General features: G+C 39.9%; 1 protein-coding gene across 1 annotated transcript; it reads left to right on the top strand.

Annotated features, from left to right (window-relative positions):
- The first annotated feature begins 10,720 nt into the window (after positions 1 to 10,720).
- Positions 10,721 to 13,994, top strand: LOC145483811 (BTB/POZ domain-containing protein KCTD21-like). Its single transcript, XM_081462355.1, has 3 exons — positions 10,721 to 10,749; positions 11,607 to 12,186; positions 13,409 to 13,994. The coding sequence occupies exons 2-3, from the start codon at positions 11,631 to 11,633 to the stop codon at positions 13,708 to 13,710; spliced, it is 858 nt and encodes a 285-aa protein (XP_081318481.1). The 5' UTR covers positions 10,721 to 10,749; positions 11,607 to 11,630; the 3' UTR covers positions 13,711 to 13,994.
- Positions 13,995 to 15,402: the final 1,408 nt, after the last annotated feature.

The following is a 15,402-nucleotide window of genomic DNA, read 5'->3' as shown; positions in this document are numbered from 1 at the left end:
ATAGAGAATGATCATGATGAATAAAGTGGAATAGATATGTGACATGAAAGGGAGTACTTCTCTGTCTCAGTAAGATAATATGTCCTAAATGACTACACAACACTTCGCATCCCCTCTCTTTGAATTTTGCCGGATATTCATTGGCTTTCAGGTCGCTGACAGCACGTTGTTCTTCACTGCTTCGCTGATTGGTGCTCGATGGTAGGCACCTGGCTCGGTCCATGAAAGTTTTCACCACTGTTCTCTTGCTCTGTGTTGAGCTATGCGAGTCAAATGATAGGTACTTGGCCTTACGGTATACACCCACTCCTACTCGGCCTTCGGGGAGACTGTGGTATTAGTGTCCAGAAAAGCAATTATTGGTTTACCTGTGGAAGTTGACGGCATCTCTAAGGTGAATCGAATGTGGGGGTTTATAGAATTGAGATGCCAATGGAAGGGATCGACGTCATCCTCCTTTAGGCAGGCGTTGGAGTCGTCGACGTATCGTCGCCAGCATCTGGACTTGACTGGTGACTAGGCTAAGTCCTCGTCCTCCACTTGCTCCATTGTTACCCCTGCGATGACAGCACCGACGGGTGACATCCAAAAACTTGATGATATTACGTTCCTTCAAACGTGACAAAGCTGTTTTTAACAGCCCTTTCATTTTTTTTTTTTTCAAAAAAAAAAAAAAAACACATCTTTTTCACGTTTGAAGGAACGCAGTATCATCAAGTGTTCGGATGTGCCGTAGGCTCACTCTTCAGTGTCTGGCATAAGATCCACATTAACATCTCCTAACAGGAAAAATTCTCAGTTTCCCGCGTCGATTTTGTTAACCAGTTCCTCAAATTTGTTAAATAGGCTCATATGGGAATCGGAGGTCAACTATACCAGGTACTGCCTAGAAATGGTCTTGCCTGTGGCTTGGCAGTATCCTGATGCTTGTGTTTAATAAATTCTAACAAATTACGAGCTAGTCGTTATGTTGCTATTTTATCTAAGTGAAGGCCACTACGATTAAGATGTTGTTCAGCGATGATGTTGAAGTGAGCAATCATCTTCCATTGGTTCTGACGGCAAAATTTCTTCAGTGTTGAGTTAACTTCCTTTACTTGGTTGGCTAGTTGGTCATCGTCAGAGCGGGCTATTAAGATTGATAAGACTGCACTTTTGGTCCAATTTATCAGGTCGATAATTTCATCAGCACAGACAATTGGACTTTCGCTATCCCGTGTTAGTGCCGACACGGATGATGAGCTGCTCGGGTCTTCTCCTTAAAGGAGCTCAGTCGTGGTTTGCGCATATTGGAAAGTTTAGCCTCAATTTTTCAAATTCGTCTTTTGTAATCCGTGTCAATCTTCTCCATCCTTAGCCATCCTTGTTCCTTTATGGTTTATCATTATCTCTTTGGTGTTTTTCTATCTTATTAATCTGTTATTTTAAAGTGCACCTAACCCCAAAATTTTTTTTTCGCTAAAACGAATCCACTTACTGTTTAAACTAATTCTGCGAAAAAATTTTTGAATTTGGTTGAATCCTCAATTTTCTATGGCCCGCCAAAGTCGTGCTCGAGATGTTTCACGACCGCGTTTTAGGGAGTCTGGGTCGAGCAAGGTTGTGACGTCTACCCAGGAACCGAATAGAACAGCCCTCAGTCATTTCTCTTTGCTTCTTTGGACGTCGTAGTGTAGAATACTCGCTTTTGTATATTTTAGCTCTAAAACGCCCAAATTTTCGCTAGACGATCAAGATGTCTTCCTCCTCAGAGTCAGAGATGAGTTTTTATTCAGATGACTCTGATATAAACTTCATACCTGAAGTGGAAATCTTCTGGCTTGAAGTGCACTGAACAGATGGCCGAGTTCTTCGAAGGCTCCCACTTCGCTCTCTTTTGCTTTACAAAGTCCACCCACTTTTTTCGTCTTTTTTTCGCTTGTGGCCGATCGTCACCAAAATATGGAATACAGTGAAGCGCTATTCCATTTTCTAAGTCTGGAGTGTTGCTGCAACCGCCTGCAACACACCTCGTAGGCATTTTAGCTGCAAATTCTTCACGAGCAACACCGCCACTACAGTGAAATGACTAGCGGCGAAACACGTTTCGTTCCTGGGTAGACGTCACAACTGCCGCTGGACCCATTCCCCCCAGAACTCGGTCGTGAAACAAAATGGCGCCGATTTAGGGCGATTTTCGCGTTTTCGGCGGGCCATAGCAAATTGAGGATTCAACCAAATTCAAAAATTTTTTCGCCGAATTAGTTGTAACAGTAAGTGGATTCATTTTAGCGAAAAAAAAATTTGGGGGTTAGGTGCGCTTTAAGGTTTCCTACCATTTAAGGTAATTTTTATGTGGCCAAAATAATTCAACATACCGTTACCGAGCTCCTTTAAGATTGGCTTGATATGATCGTGCATATCTTTAGTGGTGCAGCCAGGGAAGGTGGAAACTTTAACTTTGTTGCTATCCTTGGACATTTTATGGGCCTTAAGGTGTTTCAGTATGAAGTCACCAGCTATGATGGTTGTACCCGAGGGATTAACATGTTCGTCATCTGCGGAGTTATTGTTAGGCTCGATTTCCGCCGCTTTTCTCTCATATTCTGGTACCACATGATTCAAATATAGATTCTAACGTATAAGTCTGTTGACCATTTTGCGTGTTGTATATGCTACTATGGTTTAGATCAGGCGAGATTTCATCAGTTGACGGTATTTGGTTAAATATCCCACTAATGCGATCGCACTTCATATCGAACAACTCCTTTGCTACTGCGAGAAAGCTAATTTTAAAGCTAATATGCAGCCTGCTCGATTCAGGCAGGCAGATTTCTTATTGGTTGGAATTAACAATGCCAAGTCCACGAGTCCAGCCGTGAGTTCGGGGGAGGAGCGCGGGCTCTTTTCCCGAACAGCGGCTGGTAATCGAGCCTAAGTTATTGTCTTCTCTTGTTTTCACTACTGTATTTTCAAGGGGTTTAAATCTGTTTTGACTGAACAAGCTTGGTCATTAAAGGATTTATTATATGGAAAAAGAACACTATTTACTGGTGGGACACAGTGGCTATTCACGAGCGGACGAGTTAACGCCATCTTGCCCGATTGGGTAGCCAATCATAGCGCAGGATTTGGTTCATCTCGCGCATGCCCATTCTCGGAGCTAGCCGTATAATAAATGATGTTATATTATGTTCATTTCATAATGACAGTAGAGTGTTTGCCCTTAGGAGACTGGGAAGGAATAGAAACATAATGAATCGGGTTCTACTCAACACTTCAGCATGTATGTACTTACTCTTCACTCCCTATACCTTTTCTGTCTACGTTTTTAATGTCATAAGTAGTCTAGCAGTGCTTCACATGCCTCAGTAATGTCAACAAACGGCTATTGTACGACAAAATGGCTGTCCAACCTAATCATGGCAGTTGAAATGCACGAAATGTTTTGGACGTCGAGAACTTGTCACGCTCCTCGTCTATCCGAATGTGAAAGTCAGCATTTCTATAAACAATCTTATCATATCTAATTACCGAAGGAAAAAGATACAGTTTTTGATGTAACACGAAAGTACTACTGCAGTGCTGACAACTGTCAAGTTAAAGCAGGGTAAAAGATTAAAGAAGGTTAATGTATGCGAGCAGTGAACGAAGTTATATTCAATGTGAGTCACACAAGCTGTATCTTCGAAAACCGCAGGTTCAAGCCTTGTTCATTTCTCTAAATCTACAGTGAGCTGATAATAATTACTGTTGTAATAAAGATGGGTTATTTTTACCCTCCATTTATACTGACGAGGTCCAACATATTTACAATGGATTCTCAGTGTTGTACTGTACTCTTTTCGTGTTCCAATTGATAGAGCGCCGTATGCATCACTTGGGACCATGATGTTCTTGCAGCCGTTGAAAAACAAAGATCGATTTATAGCTTCATTATGGTTAAACGAGCAGTAATGACAAATACACAGATTGAACTGAAAAGGGTACCTTTTTACGAAACGATGAATTGTTTACAAAGTCGATAATTTGCATATGCTCGACTAGGACCAGACCAAAATTTTATCGACCCCTAAAAATCTAGTTGGAATTTTAAAGCAAACGAAAATCATTTGGTGATAGACAATATATAAACTTCTGTTTGACAGCTTAAAATAGGAACTACCTTTACGACGAAAATCGATGGGATTTTTTTATGAAGATATCCTCTAAGCAAGTGGGCAGGATGGTATCTTCGAGGAAGTTCTGCAGCGTCAAAAAGAAACGAAACCTACTCTTAAGTTATATATTTTTTTCGAAAGGCTTGATGGCAGTTTTCAATTTATTTCAATCAGTCAATCAATCAATCGATCGATCGATTGATCAATCAATCAATCAATCAATTGGTCAGTCAGCCAGCCAGTCAGTCAGTCAGTCAATCAATCAATCAATCAATCAATCAATCAGTCAGTCAGTCAGTCAATCAATCGATCAATCAATCGATTGTTAGTTTAAAATTGGTTGTTCCCTTTAAACAATGGAGGACAATTGAGCGAAATTTCGATAACATTGTACGTCTCGAGTTTAATTAAGAAAATGTCTGAACTGAAGGGATAACTCCCTTAGAAACACACGACAAATTTGCCCAGCCGACCCCAATTGGTAACCTTCTGTACTCTTTCGTTTAAAATCGTGGTCTTTTGGGCCCACAATTTGCCTTAAGCTTGACTTGGGAGTGCAAGAATGTTTGTTGATCAGGACACTCTTTCTGGTTGGTCTTACGTTTCTTAAAATTTCTATGATCATGACGAATTTCCAGTGTTTCTCCCTCGGCGAAAATGTTTCATTAAGTAAACATTTAGAGGCCCACCCTAGACAAATGCAGTTGGGCATGCGCTCTTTCCATGCCTTACAAGTGAAAGCAAGTCTGAGCAGTTTTGACATGAGCTTCAACAAAACTGTTTTTCCAATTGACAGCTGTCAGTTTCAAATTTATTTGTTTCATGTTTAGGGCTTCTTAAAAGAAGCCAAAGTCACAGAAACCTAGGCTGTAAGAAAGGTTCCGTTTATTCTGCAAGACTGACCGTTCAAAGGAAGCTAACATATCCAAAAAGAAGACTCCAGCGCGGTAAGTTTTTTTTGTTATTCAGTACATTGTTAGCGACGAGGTATTTATCATGATATTTTCCCGTCATTCCATGCACCGGCCCCAGGCAACTTGGAAAAATAGGTTCTTTTTTCTTTCCGTAGAGAAAAAAAGGCCTCCAGACTTAAGACATTTTGTATGGTTAGCTAGGAATCAAACCATTTTAATACTGGTAAACTCTATCTAAAAACTTCGTTATAGAATTTTAAATGTTGATATTTTTTCACGCTTTGTTGTTTGTTAGTGGTAAAGCTCAAGACCAGTAAAGTGCAATGATTTTATACGGACTTGAGGCAAATCGGTATATATAACTGAAAAAATAAACCACTATAGCAGATTAGAAAAGTATTCCATTCCTTTTTTTTGCGTCGTTGTGAAAACTCCGTCATTACCGTAGATTAATTTAAGATGCGCAATTTGATGTAGCTGTTCGTTTTCTTGCCGATCGATCTTTTGTAAACATTCGTCTCGTGAATTAGTTTCGTTAGTCGGTGCGAGATAGGATAGGCCGAGAACTCTCAACTTGAAAATGCAGCGTATATTTTAGACTAGCACTTGCTGGATTTTGAAAGAAAAGAGAAGGAGTGAAACGTGTAAACGTCTGACCTTTTTGGGATGTCAGGTACATGATGCTAAAAAAGGAAAGATTCATTTTTAACAATGATTTAATCACACGAATCGGTAAATAGATACATCGTTACTCGAAAGAATTCACTCAGCGGAGGGAAACCGAATGTACGAGATAAGGCGTGCTGAAAAACAAAATGCATGTAAGGAGTATCCCATTACAAATAGTGCAAAAAAGGGGGGATCCATTGGAGACACAACAGACTGATCTACAGGAATCTCACCCAGGATGGAAAAGGCTACGCATTTTGGATTCATATCGGAACGCCCGAGGAAATGCGCAGGCAAAAGTTGCGTAACCAACAAGAAAACAAGTAGTTAAAATATCAAATTAAATGAGGGTGGAATGCACAGAAGCCAGGATGCTTTCCATTAAGCCAAAAATGTCAATCGGTTCGATCAGACCGGAATACTGGGGACCACCTTGCCGTTTCATTTTCACAAACCGGCTCGCTGTCCTACTACTCTGCAGTAGATTTTCACCTATGGTTTAGTTTGGGAAAACGAACATAAAATGGTAAGAGCCATTTCCTTCAGTTGGCCAGGTTTGAGCGAAAAATGGCGTTCTATTTTCCTTGGCTAACCCCCACAGTCTCTGACCGGTTGGTCTGACATAATGGAAAGCCCCCAAGCGAACTCACGGTTAAGCGAACCAGAGAATAATAATTGTGAAAGGCAACTTGAATTTACGACGAAATGCGAGAAGACAAGTACACTCTCGCGGTTTGCTCTACAGCCTACAAGGTAAGCACGCAGATATGTCTAGAAGTACGTGTAGTACCGAAATTGACAAATTTGACGTTGACGATATTGACAGATTTGACGAAATTTGTCAATTTATGGAAATTTTGTCAATAGTGCAAATCTGACGAAATTTCGCCAAACCTGTTGACAAAATTATTTGAGTGAACAGAGATCACTCGGCTAGAGATGCCCCAGAAATTAAGTTGACGAATGTAGAGAAGACGGCAAATGTAGCAAAAGTGACAAATCTGACGGAATTTGGACAAGGGTGTTGACACAATTATGCAAGCGAATAGAGATGGCTTGAATAGAAGCGCCCCAAAGAGTTAACGAATTTGGTGAGAGTGGCAAATCCGACGTAATGTTGCCAAGTTTGTGGACATAATTATACAAGTGAATAGAGATGACTTGGCTAGAAGGGCCCCAAAAAGCTGAAGAATTTGGCGAGAACGACGAGTTTGGCGAAAGTGACAAATCTGACGAAACTATTTCGCCGAGCCTTTTGAATAGACATGAATTGACTAAAAGGTGCCACAAAGTTAACGAATATGGCGAGATCAACGAAAACAATGGGTTCGGTGAAAGTGGCAAAATAGACAAAATTTGGCCAAGCCTGCAGACAAAATTCTACGATTGAATAAGCATTATTGGGCTAGAAAAAGTTGACGAATGTTGCAAAAAATACAAATGTGTCGAAAGTGACAAATGTGACGAAATTTCGCCTAGACTGTTGGCAAAATTATACGAGTGAGTAGACATTTTTTGGCTAGAAGGGCCCCAGAAAAGCTTACCAAAACGACGAATTTGGCAAAAGTGGCACATCTGATGAATTTTTACTGAGCCTTTTCCCAAAATTCACTCATGTTCAGTACACCCATCCAATTAAGGTGCCGGTGTTGGCTTGTCGAGTTAGCTTTAGACAGGGCCTGTAGACAACTTTGACGGATTGCATCATGGAGACCTGACAAAGGTTAAGTTGATTCGACGTTCTGTTAGTCAGGAGGAGATAATGTTATGTCGTCATATGACGTAAAATGACGTCATTTGATTTGTCATCTTGGATTCGCCATCTTGGATTTTACTGTTTTCTTAAAGAGACAAGAAACAACGGAAATTCATATAAAATGAAGCCAGAATGCCTATGGAATGTCAACATTCAAGAATTTCTGCAATTTGACGAAGAAAACTAGGAAAAATAGAAAATTACATCAAAAAAGTTGATATTTGGCCAGACCTACATAAAGTTTGCGGTTACCAGAACAACGTCAAAACACATGGACACACTATTCGCATATCAAAATGTTTGCGAAGGATGAATGAACAACTACTGAAAGATTCAACCTCTTCTCGAAAAACGTCTTTTTCAAAACTTGGAAAAATACCTTATGGGAGGATGGCATTTACCCCCCCCCCCCCCCGGCCCTCCAAGCCCCTTGTACGTACGCGGGTTACTTGCCATAAAGCATAGACAATTGTTAAATGCATCTCTAAAACGGCCGCGGTATTGGCAGTAATCAGCGAAAGTAGTAACTGACTTATCATTTGGAAATGAAGCTATGTATTACAATCATTTCCCCGAGAACTGTACGTTCTTTCTCAGGGATGACGTGGGTTTTGCAAGGCAAATGAAAAACTTATATATATTTAGATGAGTGTACGAACTTATACATAAAACATTTTCCATCATTATTTCATCCACGTAAAACGCTTCTGAAGTAGGACGTTGTTAGAAACGAATATTCATTCGAGGGTGACTTAACAGTATTACGCGATTGTTTACATTCCAACTGCCGATTTTGGGCAAAATCGGCGAGAAATACGGGCTAAAGCGATCTACTCAGTTAAAACCATTTTCTTAGAGATATTTTCTGATATCCTAACAGTTGGGTGTATATTTAACCCATAGAGAGTGTTTGTATGTCATTTAAAGTTATAGGCTATAGAAAAATATGGCGATATCATTGTTTTAGTGCAATAATTCGCTTGCGTCTCTGCTCGATCTCGTTTCTGGCTCAAAACTAACCTCGATTTATTTTATTTTTTGTACAGTCATACCATGAAGGCCTGAGCTGAATATAAAAATAATTGACAGATTAACAATTGCAAGTAGCTGCTGTGTGGTGCGCAATGCGATCAAATATTCAGAAAATTCAGCATGACCGGCAAGAGATTTGAGAACAATCGGGGCAAAATCGTTTTTTTTTTCTTTCGCAAATTTTTTAGCTGCATTAGAACAAACTAACTACGGCCTGTTTTCAATAATTTTCACTGGGCCCTATCTATGGCCAAAATACGAGTGAAATCGATTTTTCGACTTGTGACACCGAAAGTCGATTTTGGTCGATTTTTATAGACAATTATATCCAACAAGAGGAACCATTTCTTTACAATCGCAAAAAAAAAATAAAGAAAAGAAAAAAAAAAAAAAGAAAAAAAAAGAAAGTGAAAGCTATCAGAGTGGTAAACGTTTGATCTATGTGTATTCGTGCGACTTCAAAATCTATCACTGTTAATAATGGAATCCAACATGTATGTGGGAAATTTCGGGCAATTTTGTAGTTTACGTTTCTACCTAAAATCGTTTCCCATTCACGTTGGATTACATTGTAAACATGATCTTTTACGATTTTGGTTTTATCGATTTACCTACATTTGTGCTATTATTTGTACATACATTTAGCATGCATACACAAACTTCATTTCAACTCAAATTTAAGAGTAGCCATACATCCAGGGGTCCTCCGAGTATTAATACACCTTATTCCAAAATGGCCGCAATTTTAGTATTCTTTTGTTTACTTGCAAATTAGCCCTTGTTGCCTCGTTTAAGGGAAAATATTCTTTTGAATTTCGAGTTTAAGAACGTTAGTTTAAGGGCTAATTTGCAAGTAAACAAAAGAATGCTAAAATGGCGGCCATTTTGGAATAAGGTGTATAGGCCCTTTGCACGATCCGGTCACATAGTCCGGAATTAATTATACTGGGACACAAGTTACACGGTGGGACTTCCAAAACAAAGGAACTCGTACCGTGATTTGTGGCACGGTTCCGATATATATAGATAAATGTTACCAAGGGACCATGATCATCTAGGCGGTATGCGTACCTACAAAAATGACCCGGCAGTGATAAATTCGTTGTGTAGTTAAGTTGAGTTTATTATTATATCAAGACCTCACAATAAATATATTCACAAACATCAAATACAAACTTTTTATATAAGAATATATTTTATAAGAATATCGAGGCTGAAATTTGCCAAATTTTAAGAATGTTTTAAAATTTAGTAAGCCCAAGGCTAAGAATATAATATAATTAATTATAAGAATATAATTATAATTATAAGAATATAATTTTTTGTGTTGAAAATTTCCTAATACAATACAATTGTCTGTTTTGAACTAAATCGTATAAAATTCTTCCTTTCTCGATACGGCAAAACTAGCTAAAACATCAAAAAGCACAGCGCTAGCTATATGTATGTTCGTGGTAATGCCATTTCTGCAAGAAGTTCTGTGGATCATATCAAGTTTTATTACCTGCAGTCTGGCTACAATTGCAAATTTTCTTCAATACGATGAAACCCGATAAAACTGAAATGCCATACGCTATATTCTAATAGCCTGTTCGCAGGCTCCCGGCGAGGACGGAAAAAAAATTTCGGCGAGCACGAAACAGAAGAATTCGGAGAGCTCACCGGGAGCCTGTTCGCGGGCTAATATTCTAATAATGTTCATAAGAATTTTTTCAGCAATGAAATCGGCAGAGAAATGAGAATATTCAGCCAGAGCCAAAAAAGTAATATAAAAGAACGGCGTATATATAACACAAGAAAGCCCAGGGAAGTCAATAAGGCTTATTTCTGTAAAGGACTACTTTTTGAGATATCTTAGGCTGAACAGTAAATTTCAATACTGTCATCGAATTTCAATACTGTCATCATAAATTATATAGATTGATTTATCTTTTGTGACACACGAAAATGATCATTATTTCGGATAAAAATAAATTTGATCTAGCGAATATAATGGTAAACTTCCATTCATATTTAAAAATTTACAGTAAACCAGACAGTGACTAATGGCGTATTCATATTCAAAACATTTTTTATCGTAATGCTTCGCACTTGACGTAAATGAGGTAATTTCCAAGGTAATTATCTCAACAACCAATAGGATTAATTTTTTCTTTGCATAATTGTCACCCAGGGAAGTTTTTTAGCATTGTCGGAATAAACAGCTTCGACAGACAGCACGCAAAGGGCTTCATCAGTTGTAAGTACCTCAGTCAAAATATATATACATATTTCTTTTAATTTGAGGCTGATTTACACGACAGAAAATGTTTGGCACGGTTCCTTTGTAAATGGTAGGCTTACAAACAAAAACGGGTCGACAAGGATTTTGTTATGTGAGCGACTTTTTCTCATGCATGCCGAGCCAAAATTTCACACTTGTTTGGTCGGACCTGCTGAACACGTAATCCGAGCACAGAGGAAATTTCAGTACGGCACAAATCAGGGAAGGTCATTTAATTTAAGCAGCAAAAATCGAACCGTTTTTTTACATGTGGTAAGCGTGCCATTTTCACCTCGCTGAGCCCGAGAATGACGGGACGAACCCGCCTGTCTCACCCGCGGGAATTCTGTCACAATCACCGTGGTTTGCAACAAGCGCGCACAACTGACAAGAGAATTATAAATGTCAGTGTTTTTTAAACAACGCTTTCTTCACTACCATGCGAGGTTTCGTGCTGGAACTTGGTCACATTATTAATTTTGAGGTACTCTTTCCATTCGCATCGAATATATTTCAATGAAGTAAAAATTAAAAAAAAATCAAACGATTGTATCGTGTATTGTTTAAATTACGCAGTGTCTATAATCCCGGCAGCTGGGAACACAATTTTCGACAGAAATCGTTCCTAAGGCTGCTTGATGGTATTCTGTTTCTTTGAAAATGCTAAGCGATTCATTTAGTTTTCTATAGTTGACGAATTCATTTCCGGAACATTTAATATAAACTGTGCCGAAGTTCAATATTTTCGCTTTAATCAATGTTTTGCTAATTTTCTTAGCCTGGTTTGCTATGACATAGGGGTTTTACAATTATTAATTGTCTGGCTTTTGCAGAAGAAGAAGGAGACAAACAAGTCCATGTCGAAAAAAAAAAATCTCAATGTAGGCGGCCACCACTTCACTACAAGCGTTCAAACGCTGACCAAAGATTCAAACTCGATGTTGGCGGCCATGTTTTCTGGAAGGTTTGAACTAAAGCCTTGTGAGGACGGCGCGTTCTTCATTGACCGAGATGGAACTCCCTTCCGGTATATACTCAATTATCTTCGCACTGGAAAATTGACTTTGCCAGAAGACGCAACGTTTCTGAAGGAACTGCAAGAAGAAGCTGAATTTTATCAGATTCAAGGAATAATAGACGAGCTGGTGCCCTCTGAATCTAAACTTTCAGCATCTAAACCTAGCGAGGCATTTGCAGAGTCAGAAATTTTGACTAAAGAAGAGCACCAGAGAGTATTGAAAGTTTGGCTGTCTCCTCTGGAAGGAAAATGGCGCCTTCTGTTCCGGGCTTCTCGAGATGGCTTTGCAGCTGAAATCTTTCACTCCAAATGTGATGCCCAAGGTCCCACAGTCACCATTGTAAAAAGTGGAAACTACATTTTTGGAGGTTTTACCGATGTGTCATGGACAAGAAGTAAGTTTGCAAGAATATGTTTCATAGCCACACATGCATTATTGCGCACTCGTTCTAACAACAATTTTATCGATTAAGAAATAACTTTTTTTCGTTTATAAATGTAATATCATCTTTCCAAGAAACGTTTTTAGTATATGGCTAGCTCCGTGAGTTAGCAAAATAAACCGAGTCCAAGATGGCGCTAACTTGCCAGCTCGGGATTACCCGCTGTGTCCCGCAAAAAAAAAAAAAGCAGTGTACTTTTTCCATATAATAGATCATTTTATGGCCAAGCTTGTTCGACCAGGATGGCTGGATATTGGCCTCGTTCCTTTTCGCGTGTTTATGGCATATATATGCCAAAAAAAGAGAACTTAGCCAATATCCAGCCTTATTATATGGCAAGCTCCACAAGCGGGCAAGATGAATCAAATCCTGCGCTGTGATTGGCTACCCGAGCGGGCAAGATAGAGCTATCTTACCCGCTCGGGACTACCCGCCGTGTCCCGCAAGAAAAATTTCCCCGAAAGCCATATAATAAATCCTTTATTGACCAAGCTTGTTCGGTCAAGATGGCTGGATATTGGCCTCGACTCCGTCTCGGTCCATAAACTCGCAAAAAAAGAACTTGGCCAATATCCAGCCATCTCGACCTCACACTTGGTCAATAACCCATATATCTTGAGCTCGCGCTTGGTCAATAACCATTATATTTCAGTTTAATTTTATATCGAGTGGGCCTACGCACCCGAGAAAATCCCTACAGTAGCCGGGAATAAAGCACTTGTAAAATATCAGCCCAGCCCAGTTTCTAGGAGAGGATGAAGAGTAGGAGAGTCAATCCCCATGTAGGTCTCATTCCTAGTTTCAGTAATCCCTCTAAAGTTATTTTTAGATCGCTCCCAAATAAGGGTCTAGAAATAGCCAATCGTATGACGTGGATTTTACTCACGTGGCTAGTCCACAGGGCTTTACACGTAGTTCCATCCTCCACGAAAACAACCGCGCAACACGCGCGAGAACATCGTCCGCGAGAGAACTGGATACCATATCTAAAAATAACTTGACAGGGATAACTTTAAGATTTAAGTCTATTGGTGAATGAACTCTCTCACTCTTCATTTTCTCTTGGTAACTGGGGACATGTCTCTAATTGATGTTGTTAAACGTTTCTGTTCATTGATATGCTGAAAACGATTTGATTTAAGTGACAATAAGAGGTTTGCATTGCCATTTACAGGCCGAATCATGTGGATAACTTGCACACAGGCGTTCCTATTTAGCATGGTCAACCACCAGCATGGCCTGAGACCAACTAAAATATCAATTAATAAGAGCAAGTTGAAAGGCTTTTTCTGCGATAGCACCCTGGGACCAACGTTTGGAGGAAATCGCGACCTACAAATAATATCGGGGAAAAAGAAAGGTTATAGTGAGCTTGGGTTTTTGTTTGACGTTCCCCCAGGCCAGCAAACGACGTATTTAGCAGGGGTAAACAAATTCACTGTGACCGATTACGAAGTGTTTGGATTATACGCGTAACGCAAGAGATTACTGGCGCTACCTTAACTCACAGGCTCCACGGCCCAGTTTTGATCGAAGACAAACCGCGGACGACTGGTACTGAGCGTTCCATCTGGGGAGACATTTAATTATGAAGTTGCTACAGGGTCCCATGAAAATGCACGAATCAGGCAGTTATTCAGAGAGAGGACTAAGGGCTAATTGTGCTAGAACTTCTCTTTGGAGATTAAACGACAGGGACAAATGTGATATGACTTTTCAAGTTACCGTAGAATTCCGAAAGTAATGCCTCCCCCCCCCCCCCCCGAAAATAACGGCTCCCCGAAAGTAACGTTAATTTTCTATTTTCCTATTGAGCCCCGAAAGAAACGGTCCCTCTGAAAGTAGCGGCCCTTTGAAGAAGTCACTAAAAGAGAAACTCTCTGGTCTCAAGCGAAATGCGGATGGAGCACTCTGACTGCAGGACTAAACAACTTGAAGAGTTATTTGTGATTCATTTCGAACTTAACTGAATTTTTGTTGAAATATTTATGAGCTGTATTTGTCTGGCGCAGAGTCAAATGATGCACTGCAGTACAATTACTTGCATCGCGATATAATGTTTCACCCAACAGTACCAACATTAAGGACCTTTTTTGTTTATACAGCCTGCTTTGTTTATGTGGGTAGTTAGGAACACACATAAATGTGTTATGCGTCCGCTTTGTCTAAACGACTGTTACTGTAGAAACGGTTTTTAGCCATCCGAAGGTAACGGCTACCCAAAAGTGGCGGTCCCTTTTGCCTGCTAAATCCAAAAGTAACTGGGGCCGTTACTTTTGGAATTCTACGATATTTATCGGTAGAAGTAAACGAGTTATCGCCATTCTTTAAACGCCTCTTAAAGGGTTTAACTAGGATTTTTTTTTTCTTTGCGGATTGTAATATTTTTTTTGTTTACAATTTCTTTAAAATTACTGTTTACTGAAAGTAGAATTACGAATTCTCTGTTATCAAATACCACGACTTATTGGAAAGAGGTTTCTTGGATAAGCCGTGACATTTTAAATGCCATTAATGATAGAACGCAAGATGATTACAAGATTCGAATAACGTGATGGCATTATCGGTAACTTGATGTCTACAATCGCAGACGAAACCTGTTGAGACAAAGTCATATCAAAGCCGTTCTCCTCAAACTGCGATGCGGACGCGCAGTGCGAGTGTCGTACGGATATACGTACGTCTGGACGGATGGACGTACACACGGACAATCACGTGACAAGCAATTTCTTTTTAGCTCAATGGATTACCAAATTTTTTAAGGCACGGGACTCCACTATGGCGCCTTTGGCGCGCAGGAGACCAAGAACGCAAGCGTGCAAACTTGAAGGGGGCCTAGGGAAAAGCACTGCACTAACTTGGCATTGGTAAGGCAAAGCACGCCTGGAACGATAAACAGTTCTGCAACTTCACCGTAAAAGCATATAAATGCTTAAAGGGCGTAGGGGAAGAAAAAACCACGCACAAAAGCCAGGCAACGAAACAAGGGACAACACCTGCGCAAATACAAGCTAGCAGACGACGTAATGAACGACTAAAAGCACCAAACCGTGACCACAAGAAAAAGTGTAGTTGTACCAGTAAGATTGCCGTATTTGGGTCTCCATAAACTTGACCTGCTGTACGCGGTTAGTCCGGTTGAAGGAGAAAGGAACTATGCAAGCCGCG

The sequence above is a fragment of the Orbicella franksi genome, chromosome 4 (assembly GCF_964199315.1).
Source record: "Orbicella franksi chromosome 4, jaOrbFran1.1, whole genome shotgun sequence".
NCBI lineage: Eukaryota > Metazoa > Cnidaria > Anthozoa > Scleractinia > Merulinidae > Orbicella > Orbicella franksi.
Note: the sequence above shows the minus strand (reverse complement) of the source record. Positions and strands in the feature narration are given on the sequence as shown.